We start from the raw sequence: 12,627 nt of genomic DNA on the forward strand, positions 1-12,627 counted from the left end.
GGTGAGAGCAACATGGGTTCCATCTGTGGCCAGGGAACTAAGATCCCACGTGCTGCTGAGCAGCTAAGCCCATGGGCCACAAGTACTGAGCCCAAATGATGCGACGAAGGTCCCTCATGTCACAACTAAGACCCAATCCAGCCAAAGGAATAAATACTTTTCAAAAATATAGACATATTGACAGTTCTGCTTTACAAATTTGGATTATATGCTAGGTACTTTTGCACAATGCAGTATTCTGATTTATGACAAACAGATTTCCATTTCTGCCCACATAGCTCTATTTTATTCTTTTAATAGTTGCATAAAATTCTACCATATGAAGGTAGCATCAGTTAGTTTATTCATCTTCTCTTAATGGGCATTTATGTTCTTTTTTTGTTTCATTACAAAAGTGCTACTGAGAACATCCCTACACGTTCACATTTATATGTCCTTTGTAAGAATTTCGATAGGCTAGAGTCTTAGAGGTGGAGTTGTTAGGTCATTTCCAACAGTCTGACAGCGAAATGGCAGCATGTTGACTGTCTGAATTTGAGCAACAAGCCAGCGCACACTCACTGTGGCCCTTCCGTAGTGCATGCCGACCCTCTGGCAGACTCTTCCTACTCCAGATGATGTGAAATGTCAGATTTTGATACCTCAAAGGGAAGTCCACATAATTAATAATATTTTGTTTTCTTCAGAGAATCTAAAATGGGATTTTTTTTTTATTGCTTTTGACTAAAGGCCACTGCAGGATTTGCAAAACAAAGCTCAGTGTAATCTTTACCGGCATTAGAGGATCAAGTGGATTTTTTTTTAGCATAAAACTATGTGGAGCATGCCTGGTGGTTTACCTATAATGTCTAAAAATATCTTTCTCCTTTATTTTCGGAGCAGCTAATGCATCAAAGAGATAAAAGTTCTGTGCATGTCTGTACTGGAGCGTAAGTAACTGACTTTTTCATGATGTGATTGTGTATGGATGTAGTTGAAATTATCTGCAAGGAACTTGGTAAGAACATGCATATGGCATGGTGCCTCAATTTATAGTCTACACAGAGCTTGTGAAAGAAGCCTGTAGGGAGCCCGGCAGGGACTTTCTCCCTGTTTGCATGGTTTTCTCAGATGAGAAAACTGAGGCCGAAGGGATTTGGGGACTTCACCAAGTTTTCATGGCTGCTTAGTGGGACAGGAGCCTCGAGTTCTGACTCCAAGTCTAGTGCTCTTCAGCCAGACACTTAGAGGAGGATGCATGTGAATGTGGTATCTCTTGCAGCTCAAGGTGGCTTCCAAGCCGAGGGCCCGGGTCTGGAGATTGCAGAGGCATTTGGTCAGGAAGGTGGGCCTGTGGGGTGTCTGGCTGTTGAGAGGCTTGTTTTTATTCAGTTACTCAGTCATGTCTGAACCTTTGTGACCCTATGGACTGTAGCACACCAGGCTCCCCTGTCCTTCACTATCTCCTGGAGTTTGTGCAAACTCATGTCCATTGAATCAGTGATGCCATCCAACCATCTCATCCCTTTTTGTCCCCTTCTCCTCCTGCCCTCAATCTTTCCCAGCATCGGGGTCTTTTCCAATGAGTTAGCTCTTTGCATCAAGTGGCCAAAGTATTGGAGCCTCAGCTTCAACATCAGTCCTTCCAATGAATATTCAGAGTTGATTTCCTTTAGGATTGACTGGTTTGATCTCCTTGCTGTCCAAGGGACTCTCAAGAGTCTTCTCCAGCACCACAGTTTGAAAGCATCAATTCTTCAGTGCTCAGCCTTCTTTATGGTCCAACTCTTACATCCGTACATGACCAATGGAAAAACCATAGCTTTGACTAGACAGACCTTTGTCAGTAAAGCAGTGTCTCTGCTTTTTAATATGCTGTCTAGGTTTGCCATAGCTTTTCTTCCCAGGAGCAAGTGTCTTTGAATTTCATGGCTGCAGTCACCATCCGAAGTGATTTTGGAGCCCAGGAAAATCTGTCACTGTTTCCACTTTTCCCCATCCATTTGCTATGTTGACAGGCAGGCAGAGGTCATCAGGCCTGGAGGCTGAGGATGAAGGCTGATTTTTGTCCTACTATGAGAAGCAGGCACACAGCATCTGCTCCTGGTTCTGCCCAAGATGACAGAGACACAAAATGATGGCAACTTGTTCCCTGGCCCTCCAGGGGAGCCTGTGGCTCTGGCCTCTGGGCCAGTGGGGCAGCTGGCTGTTTCCTCTCTCACCATGCAGGTGACGCTGTTTGCCTACTCAGACCTGCTGCTCTTCACCAAGGAGGATGAGCCGGGTCGCTGCAACGTCTTAAGGAACCCCCTCTACCTCCAGAGCGTGAAGCTGCAGGAAGGTGAGTGCTTGCCCGAGACACCCTGGACTGCCTCCGCTCTTGCCCTGAGTCCTCCTCCTGGTCTGAGCAGCACAGATGGGATGTGTGGTCAGGCCCTGCCCGTGGATTTGGCTCTCAGTCACTGGTGTTCCAGTCTAGCAGTCCCCGCTGTACACCTTGAACTTTGCAGGGAGATTTCTGCTCCAGCGAGGTTTGGGGAAGGCTCGGGAGTGGAGTGGGAAGAATGCTGGGTTCAGATAGACCTGTGTTCCAATCTTGGCCCGGCCCCTCACTACCTGTGTCACCTCAGGCAAGTTCCTGGACCTCTCTGAGCCTGTTTCTTCCTGTGCAAGTGAGGATGCCAGTAGTATCTCAGAAGGTTGCAGTGGAGGTTAAATTAAGTTTGGTGGTTTATGCAAAGTGACTGGCTCACACCGCGCACCCAGGCAATGCTCGTGGCTCCCAACTCACCACACACATCCAGGACAGGAGACCACAGCTGCTTCCCCCAGCCACATGCCCCAGGCCAGAGTCCGGGATGCTGGCGCAAGGAGCTGGCCAGGGCTGGCAAGCAGGAGCACTTGGGAATGTGGAGCAAGTCTCTACCCGAACTTGCCATGGTGGCCCTGCCCTCCACTCGGGAACGGGAAACCAGTGGGAGTATCTGTTGAGAGGTTTGGTTTGGCGCCCGAGGTCTCTGCTGCAAGGGGCTCGGTTTCCTCTCCCAGGTTATGAAAACAACACCAGACCTGTTTGAGCCCGGGTAGCAGGGGCAGGGAGGAAAACATTACCCAGAGAAAGAATTCTGTTTTGACGGCTTGTGCTCCAGGAAAACTTCCTGCTTGTTTGCAAACCCGGCCTGCGCGCTCGGTGCCCCCACAGCTCTTCCTCCTTAGAAACCCAGGCCGTGTGAGAACCCCTACTCCCTCAGCTCCACAGGAAGCCACTTACAACTTCTCCTTCTCTGCCTCTGGCTTCCTCCTGCCCACTGAGCAGGGCGGCCACCGAGGGGAAAAAAGCAAGTCACCTCGCTGGGGGCCGAGGCTCTTCTGCAGGGCGGGCTGGGCCTGACCAAGGGCATAATGAGGAGCAGCCCTCTGAGCAAGTTCAGCTTAGATCCTGAGATTCCGGGAGCCCCCCAGTGCCTGTAGCAGGGGGGCGACTCTGCCCTTGACTTTTCTGCTGCCACCACCCCCCATCCCTCACACCCAACTTCCCCTGCACACCCATTCTCATGTCCCTCCCACCCTTTGGACACACATGCACTCACACACCTGCCCACCCCTGGCTCACACAATCTAGGACCCTGTCAGATTTGAGGGGTGCTGGTGGGAGGCTGTGCTCAGTAATACACACTGATTGGTAATAAGAACCAAAGTGAAAAGTGTGTTAGTCGCTCAGTCGTGTCCGACTCCTTGCAACACTATGGACTGTAGCCCACTAGGCTTCTCTGTCCATAGGATTCTCCAGGTAAGAATACTGGAGTGGGTAGCCATTCCCTTCTCCAGGAGACCTTCTCGACCCAGGGACTGAACCCGGGTCTCCTGCGTTGCAGGCAGATTCTTTACCATCTGAGCCATCTCTTGTTCTGTTGTGCTCACCACACATGTCTGGGGCCTGCAAGCCCAGGACCCTGTCTGCTCAGCCTCTTGCTATAAGGAGGGAGGAAAAAAAAGAGTTACAAACTGGCTGTGCATTGGGTGGGGGTTGGGAGCCATAGGGCAGAGGATGAGCAGAGGGTCACAGCTGGGAGGGGGGGTCCTGGGCTCCGCATTGCTGCTGACCTGGGGAACAGCGTCAGCTGGTCCTTTCTCCCTTTTCTGGGCAGCAGTTTCTCTTTCAGTAGCCAGGGTTGGAGCACAGTGCTTCACGTTTCCTCCCAGCCCTGCTGTGCCCACATGGACCTGAGATTGCCGTGAGAAGATGGCCAGCAAGGAGGCCCATTCATCTGGCCTCCACCTCTGGCCTGGGCCCGGGTTTGAGGAGGCGGGGTGGGTGGAGTCTACTGAGAACTGGTTGAATCTTCCCTTCCTGGAGGCCACAACCCCAGGCTTGAAGGGAGAGGCAGGGTGAACGTTATCTACCACTGGGTGGCTGCTGGCCAGGGTGGGTGGTGTGAGGCCTTGGGGTGTTGTGGAGAAACCTCCCCTATGCTGAGTTGCCTGTGCAGTCACGGCCTCCCGGGGCTGGAGACTGGGGGTGGCCACGGCCAGCCCTGCTCAGGAGAGATGCCCACAGCCACTGGAGCTTATTGGGTCGTTATGTGAGGGCTGTGTGTGTGTGTGCCTGTCCTGGGTTGCCAGCCAGAAGTTCTGGTGCAAAGAGTCTCACCTTTCTCCAGCAGTGTCAGTCAGCAAGCACAGCAAGCATGGCTCTCCAGGGAGCCCAGGAATTGCTGGGAGCAAAGGAAGTGGCCCAGAGACTGAGCTCTCAGGGTGCACGTTCCAGCACTTAGACAGCTTTAGATTGCTTTCCAGGCATTTGTGGAGCTCTCGCCTGCTCCCCTGCTCCTGCTCCCTGAGACAGCCTTGTGGGTCCTGGGGTTGGAGAAGCCCAGCGATCCCTTCTCCAGACGTTGGAGTTGGAGCCACCGGGCCCAGTGTCCTGAGTCCTGGCATCCACAGTCCTGCCCACCTCCGCCACGCCCCCAGAGACTCACAGCAGCAACGAGGCTGGCTTTTAGGAGATGTATCTGCGGCCTCAGCTGGAGCCTCTCTTGGCAGAATGGTCTCTGATTAACGTTGCCGGTGACTCCTAAGGTTTCTTGTCTCTTTCAAATTGACATATGTGGGGAGTTCAGTTTGGAGCAGAGAAGACGGTAAACACAGAGCACACCCAGCCTTTCCTGTGGGCTGGGGCTGGCGAGGGCCTTTCCCTGGCAGAGGAGAGTCTGCCCCACCCAGGGAACAAGGACTCTCCATGTGATGTGTCTGAAGGGTGCTTGGCTCTGCTGGCCAAGCCCACTCCCAGGGCCGGGCCCGGGCATGGAACTTTGTGATGCCCAGTGAATGTTTGTTGGGTGAATGAATGGAGGTCCTGAGGGAGATGGGAAGTGAGGCCTGGGTTTGGGGGCCAGGGTGCACGCCTCCCTCGCTTCCGGCTGGTGGCCACCTAAACCTTGCCCTCCCTCCTCCTGCCCAGCTTCTCCCAGGCTTCAGCCGGGGCTGAAAGGCAGTGTAATGGGAACGGGCGGAGAGCTGGTGCTAACAATCGGGACATCTCCGGTCAGCCGGGGCCCATTGTGGTCTCTTCCTGCCTCTGCCGCCCACTGGCTTTGCTGTTCTTTGTGTTTCTGCCTCCCAGGCGGCCCGTATCCCGCCCACAGTGTGTCTTCCTGACCTGCCCTGGTCTCTCAGGATGGCCTGGAAATGTCCAGCTGGTTCTTGGGTTCCCCAACCTCCCTGAGGAGCCCAGGCGCCCCGTCTTGGAGCCTCAGCTGCTTGGGTCCTGGCTGCGGGAGCGCTTGGAGTTAAATTTAGCCGGTTGACATTTTCTGAACATCTCCTCAGAGCCCCGCTCAGTGCTGGCCGCCAGGGTACTAGCAGAGACAGAGACATGGTCCCACTTAAGGAGCCCTTGGCCTGGTGAAATGACAGATGAGTAAACCGGGAGAGGGACAGAGCATGACCTCGTGGTCAGAAATGGGCTTTGGAGGCAGGTGGTCCTCAGTTCATCTCAGCTCTGCCATCTGCCCACTGCTTGCCTTCTGCAAGGCGTTTTGATTCCCCAGGCCTCAGTTTTTACATCTGGAAAATGGAGACAACAGCCCTTCTGGCCTGTCTCACGGGTGGAGAGGACTTGGTAACTGGTTGATTTGGGATCTAAGGCCAGGCTTGAGAGGGCTCTGGGAAAGTGCCAGAGGGGTCAGACCTGGGCCAGGAAGCCAGTTCTGGGCTCCCCTAGCTTATGATTGAGGATCGCCCTTGCATAGCCCATTCCCTTGTAGCTCACTTGGTAATGAATCTACCTGCAGTGAAGGAGATACAGAAGTCATGGGTTTGATCCCTGGGTCAGGAAGGTCCCCTGGAGAAGGAAATAGCAACCCACTCCAGTATTCTTGCCTGGAGAATCCCATGGACAGAAGAGCCTGGCAAGCTACATTCCATGTGATCACAAGAGTTGGACACGTCTCAGCGACTAAACCACTACCCAACCAGCCCAAGGTCCACGGCCCACATTCCTTGGTTGGGTTCACCCAGAAACCAAGTGGCTCCTTGTTAAACTTCAAAATGGTGCAAGTGGTTGGAGTGTTGGATGGAAAGCCCAAACGTGTGCTGCCTCTTGTCCCCTTTCCTTTACACTCGCCCCCATTTCCATACTCTGGAAAGTCCAGAGCCCACGCCTGGGTTCTGGAAGGGTTTCAGGTGAGGCTGTGGTTTCTCTCTTGGCTCAGCCACCCTGCAGCCTCCCTCTTTCTGCCACTGCAGCTCCTTACAGGCACCCCTGGGTTCTGAGTCTTGCTGTCCTTATTTGAGGCTCTGAGCCATGCTGAGTGCTGCCCCTCTTCCATCCTTCTCCCAGAATGCTGCCGGCACAAGGCCATGACACGGAGCGGATGTCAGTGAGGGTCTGCAGTAATGTGGGGGTGTGGTGCAGGGGGTGGGGACTGTCAAAGCACAGAGAAGTTTCAAGGCAACTGTCAGTGATCCCTTGCCACTGGGAACATATGTCCTAGGTCATATCCCCCTGACCTTGGCCTTCTGTCTCCCTGAGGCTCCCAGCATGCTGGCTTTCCCCTCCCTTCTAGAACCTTCTCTTCTCTCACCACCAGCTTCTAAAACCCAAATTTCTGTTATTTTCTTACACAGATCTTTTTGTTTCTCCCTTCGCACTAAAGTCTGCTTCTGGAAAGTCAAGGAAACATCCTGGTTGTTTTCTTAAACAAAAGAAACCACCTCCCCTTGTCTCCACCCTCAGCAACGCAAGTAACTGGCAGAAGCTTTGAAATTAGAGGTTTCTTCAACATGACTGACTTCTTATGCAGGGTTCCCCTCCCCCCACCAGCCCATCTCTAGGTGGGGAGAAGCAGAAGGATTTATTCTAAGTCCAAAGCATACCCCCATTTACTTAGGAGCTATTTTTATCTGACTCTGGCTGGCATCCCTAGCCTTAGGGATAGACTTGCCCAGGAAACTGCCCATATACTTGTTCCGAAAGGGCCTGGCCTCCACCCACATGAGGGCCTCATTTACTACTTTTCTTAGGAATAGAAAAGTTTTTTCTCTTTTTTAGGAAAAAAAATCTCTGTTTTTTTCCTTGCCACTTTTACTTTGCAACACATTTTGGTTTTGGGTTTCTTGGTGTTTATTTTTTTTGACAATTTCTGTGAATCAAGTGTCTGTTGAGGGTTCTGCTTCGAGCCTAGCCCTGGTCCTGCTTCCTCAAGGAGACAAGGGGCTGGGTCAGGCCTACGTGGTGAGCCCTTGAGAGGTAAGTGTGCAGTGATTCAGAGTGTGGGCTCTGTGGCCAGGTTTCCTGGGTATAAATCTTGGTTCTTCCCCCTTCTACCTGAGGTGGGTTACTCATCCCCGCTGCCTCGGTTTTCTCACGTGAATCATGGGTGAGCATACCCCCTGCCTCATAGGGGTTGTCATGAAGGTCCAGCTTACGCACGTGAAAGTTTTGGCGCCGTGGTTGGCACCCCGCACTGGGTACGCTAAAGCTCGGTGGCAGTTTACGTGTTTGCTGTTGTATGTGCGGTGGGGTTATTTCCCTCAGAAAGGACAACCTGCCCGGGGAGGTTGAATGCTTGAAATACAGGAATTTGCTAACCACCCCTGGCCTGTGCTTAGATGAGTGGCCCGTGGGGAGGGCTGCCATGTTCTGAGGAGCAACCTGCAGTGGTCAGGGAAGGCGGCCTGGAGGAGGAGGCGGGGCTTCCCTACCCTGGCGATCCCTTGAGCACAGCTGGTGATTCTCCATGCCCATGCCTTTGCTCATGCTGTTCCCAGCTTCCGGAGTGCCCTTTCTTCCCATCTTGAGTTCAAGCTCAAAAAGGTCCTTCTCCAGGAAGCCTTCCCTGACAGCTGGGGCTTATCTCCTGGCTCTTGTGTTTCCAAAGCACCCAGACCAAATCACCTTCTGCCCTAGGGTGGGTATTCTGTCTCAGCTGCTCTGCTGGAGGAGGGGCAAGCGGCCGACAGGCCTCCCAGCTGCGGCCCAGGTGGAGAGGGTTTGGTGAGAGGTTGAGTGCTGGATTCTAGACCAAGGGTCAGAAAACTCTAGGAGAGCACACTGAGGGGTTGGGCCTGGGCTGGGAAGCCATCTCTAGGCTCCACCCAGCCTGTGATTGGGGTCTCCCCTCGCCCCAACACCTAGTCCACAGAGTCCACGCATTCCTCAGTGGCTCCTTGTGGCATTTCAAAATGACAGAGGCAGTGTGCAGCCTCCGTGTCCCTCATCGCCAGGGCATGGTGAGAAAGACGCCCCCGGGATGGCTGACAGTCCCCTGCACCCTGCGCGTGGTGCCCAGAGGCTGCCCCTGGCCGCCTCGCATGGAGGGAGAGCTCAGCACTCCTCGGATCAGGCTGACCTGCAGGCAGAGGCCTCACAGCTGTACCTCAACCTATTTAGTGATCAAGTGGGCTTTCCTCTTGAGATTTCACTGCCCCGAGAGCCTGCCCCTTCTTCCTCTTTTTACAGGAAGTACCATACACAGTCCTGTGAGTGAGAGACCCAGAGGTGCTCAAGCAAGTGGCTGAGACTCTGTAGCCAATTCTAATGTAAGTCTTCCTTTTTGTTCCCTCAAAGGTTCTTCAGAAGACCTGAAATTCTGTGTGCTGTATCTCGCAGAGGTGAGTGCTTCCCCTGAATTTGAGGAGAGGGTCCTGTGTCCCGGGGCTGGAAGGAAGATGTTGGGCTGGGTGCTAGTGCCGGGTTCTGAGGCTTCTCCACACCTACTCCCGCAGTGGTCTGGGCAGGCCCACGACGGCAGTGCCCTGCTCTGTGGAGTGGGACAGAGTGCTCCGCCCCAGGGTCTCTTACCTCTGTGCAGAAGAGCAGTGGGCGTGAAAATGCTTAAAGGGGAAAGAGGGACCCTGTGGCCTCCTGCTCAGGACTTCCTGGTCTCCACTCCCTGTAAGGGTCACAGTGAGGCTGTGGCCTGTCAGGTCAGGCATCGCCCTATTCATGGTGGCTAAAGAATCTGCCTGCAATGCAGGAGACCTGGGTTCTGTCCTTGGGTCGGAAAGATGCCCTGGAGAAGGCAATGACTACCCACTCCAGGATTCTTGCCTGGGAAATCCCATGGACAGAGGAGCCTGGTGGGCTACAGTCCCCGGGGTCACAAAGAGTTGGACACGACTTAGTGACTAACAACAGTCCTCTAGAGAGGGCCCTGATTCTCGTGCCCATCTCTTTCCTCCTCTCTTTCTGGAAGATACCACCTATATCCCCCTCCTGCAGGGTCTTATCAATGTTTTAAAAAGGCCTGAAGGTAACTGTACCTTTACCTGGGCCAGAAAATGCACATGGGAGAAACCATCCAGCGTCTGAATTTTGGGCTGGAGTGACACCCACTCAGTGGGTTGGATGCTCCTCCCTTCTTCAGGCTGCTTATCCCAGTCCCATCAGAAGCTCAACTGGACACTGCGCCTTTGCTGAGCTAACTGGAGGCAAACAGCTTATTGCTCGATGTGTTTTGGGAGATGAAATATCATTTATTGTTGCAGTTCAGTTGCTCGGCTGTGTCTGACTCTTTGCGACTCCATGGACCGCAGCATGCTAGGCTTCCCTGTCCTTCACCATCTCCCGGGGTTTGCTCAAACTCATGTCCATTGAGTTGATGATGCCATCCAACCATCTCATCCTCTGTCACCCTCTTCTCCTCCTGCCTTCAGTCTTTCCCAGCATCAGGGTCTTGTTCAGTGAGTTAGCTCTTCGCATCAGATGGCCAAAAATATCATTACCCAGGGGTTTAATCAAAGGAGGCCTTGGTGATGGAAAAACAGAACTACTTAGCCATTCAAATTTTTTTCAGTTTTCAGCAAATTTTCTTACTCCTTGTACCTCTGTTCATATGAGTCTGCTACTAGTTGCAAGCAGGGATTTGTTAGACCCATTCCTTCCCTCTGCTTCTGTTTGTCTGTCTTACCCAATAACAGCCCTGGGAAACTGTCCGTCTTGTGGGAGAGTGCACTGGCCACACGTTATGGGTGAGGCCTGGTGTGCGCTGGCAGGCCAAGAGGAGTACACCCTTTTGAGAAGGAATTTGCATGTTGTTTGTGATTGGAAGATCATTCCTTCAGTTCCAGGCACGTCCCCTTTAGGTGACCAGACCCCTGAGGTTAAGACAGTTGATGAGATGTTAGCTTCAGGGGACAGCAGGGAGTCCAAAAGGCAGTGGACATTGTTGGAGCTGAGCTGGGGACCCCGGCAGCCTGGGATGGCCATTTGAGGTCTGAAAAGGCATCAGTATCCTCCCGTGTCAGCGTATCCCCGCTGAGCACAGGAAGTAGCTGGTGGAGACGTTTCAGGGCTGGCGTGAGTTCGTTTGGCCTGGAGCCGAGCGAGGAGCCTAGGAGAGGCTGGGAGGCAGGCTGGGAAGTGTCGGAGCTTTTGCCTTTCCAGCGTCACCCATCTGGATTCCATTTCTCTCCAGTGGGGCCTGAAATGAGGCTCCCAGTTCTTTAATGCCAAGAGAGCTATTCCTGCCAGGCTGGGGTTATTTTTCCCAGAGAAAAGCACTTGTGCTCCTTGGTTTCCAGGGAGCTGTGACCTCCTAGCCCTCCAAAGACTGATGAAGGCATATTGATCCGGGCCCTTTTATTTCAGTAAAGTGTCAGGTGATCTGACCCCAAGGGGCTGGAGGATTGAAGCTCACAGGCAGCCAGAAGCCTCTCTTTTCTCTTAATGGGCTGCTCTTTACAAGAGGCATGTCTGTAACACACGGAAGACAAGATCCCTGCCTGCCCTGCGGCCTGGAACAGGCCTGCCAACCGTGGTTTTGAAAGCCATGGAGAACTCCAGACTCTTGTCTTAGTTGGCATTTCCAGCAAGTGGTTTTTCTCTGTTTCCTAACATGCAGGTGGTGTCCAGAGAAGAAACCAGGGCCAGAGAATCAGGATTTTAGGGATGGTTTTCCAGTCTGCATTGAGAGAGCACCAATTGCCTGGGGTGGGCGGGGGCGGGGCAGGGTGGTGGTGGTGGGAGGCGGCTGCTCTGATTGTTCCCCAGCAGTAGGTCCTGGTTAGTTATCAAGTGGGTTGGATTGACCTGAGCAGTTCTCGGCCCTGGGGCCTTAATTTCCCTGGACAGGTGTCCCTCAGCTCGTGCCAATCCTTGAGACAAGATGCAGCCTATGACTGGCTGTACCAGGGGCATGGGGTCAAAGGGCACATGGGTTTGGGACTATCCGCAGAGAATTTGATCCTGGCTCTACTAATTTAAGAGTCTTCACTTTGGGGTTAGGAAGACCTAGACTGGAATCTTGACCCTGCCATTTCCTAACTGAGCGATCTGAGCAAGTCACATACTCATCTCTGAAACGAGGCTGTTGAGGCCTACCTTATAGGGTTGTTGCAGTGATTAAATGAGATTCAATAAGATACTGGGTCCAAACCACTTAGTACAGAACCTGCCACATGGTGAATACTCAATAAATGGTAGCTATTATTCCTGTTAGCGTCATAACAGGGGGAGAGCTTTTCGTATTCATTTGCTCTCCATTAGCAACATCACCAATGATTTATCGATCCTCTAAAATAAAAACTAAGAGGAGTATCTCACATTCTTTGTAATGTACATATACTGTTAAATAAAGGAGGCAAGATCGCAGGTTCTGGAGGAGGCAGAAGACAGACTCTGAATCCCTCCTCTCCCGACACTTCTTGGGGCTGCCGACTTAACCTCCTTAAGCCTGAGTTTTCTCATCTAAAAGATGGTAACGGCTGTGTTTTTCCTTCCTCCCTATGTCATAGGGTCATTGGGAGAATGTGCTGTCGTTTCTGGAGAGAGCTTAGCTCACCAGCTGGTGATCAAGGAGGCCCTGCCTCCAAGTGAGTTTCCTGAGGATGGTTTCAGGGCAGCTTACAACCTTGACCTTGGAGCCTGATATTTGAGGACACAGTGCATGAGTGTTCAAACTGTTGAGTCAGGTCACCGAGTGGACCAAGAGAGACCCAGGCAGGCAGTGGGGGCCCCTGATTTAGGCAGATGGGAATTCAGCCTTCCTGGAGGGGGCTGGCTCCAGGCTCTCTCTCTTGTCCAGGCCAGCCTCCCAAACTCCAGGCAGCACTTGGAGAGGAGGCTTGGGAACTAGGGCCTCCCCGGAATGTGTAAGCATCTAAGATAGCCAGCCCCCAACCCTCAACTGGGCCTAGGTTTAGGTC

General features: G+C 52.8%; 1 protein-coding gene across 8 annotated transcripts in view; it reads left to right on the forward strand.

Annotated features, from left to right (window-relative positions):
• Positions 1 to 12,627, forward strand: part of RGS3 (regulator of G protein signaling 3) — a 135,648-nt gene that overhangs the window by 57,475 nt on the left and 65,546 nt on the right. For all 8 annotated transcript variants that reach the window (XR_005721004.1, XR_005721007.1, XR_005721009.1 and 5 more), the window contains 2 exons: positions 2,209 to 2,320; positions 9,050 to 9,093. Coding sequence is in view for 5 of the 8 variants with exons in the window: in XM_040239729.1 (XP_040095663.1) it covers positions 2,209 to 2,320; positions 9,050 to 9,093 (156 nt within the window). In the remaining 3 variants the exon portion in view is untranslated. The remainder of the gene's footprint in view (positions 1 to 2,208; positions 2,321 to 9,049; positions 9,094 to 12,627) is intronic.

This window comes from Oryx dammah, unplaced genomic scaffold (assembly GCF_014754425.2).
Source record: "Oryx dammah isolate SB20612 unplaced genomic scaffold, SCBI_Odam_1.1 HiC_scaffold_1, whole genome shotgun sequence".
Classification (NCBI taxonomy): Eukaryota; Metazoa; Chordata; class Mammalia; order Artiodactyla; family Bovidae; genus Oryx; species Oryx dammah.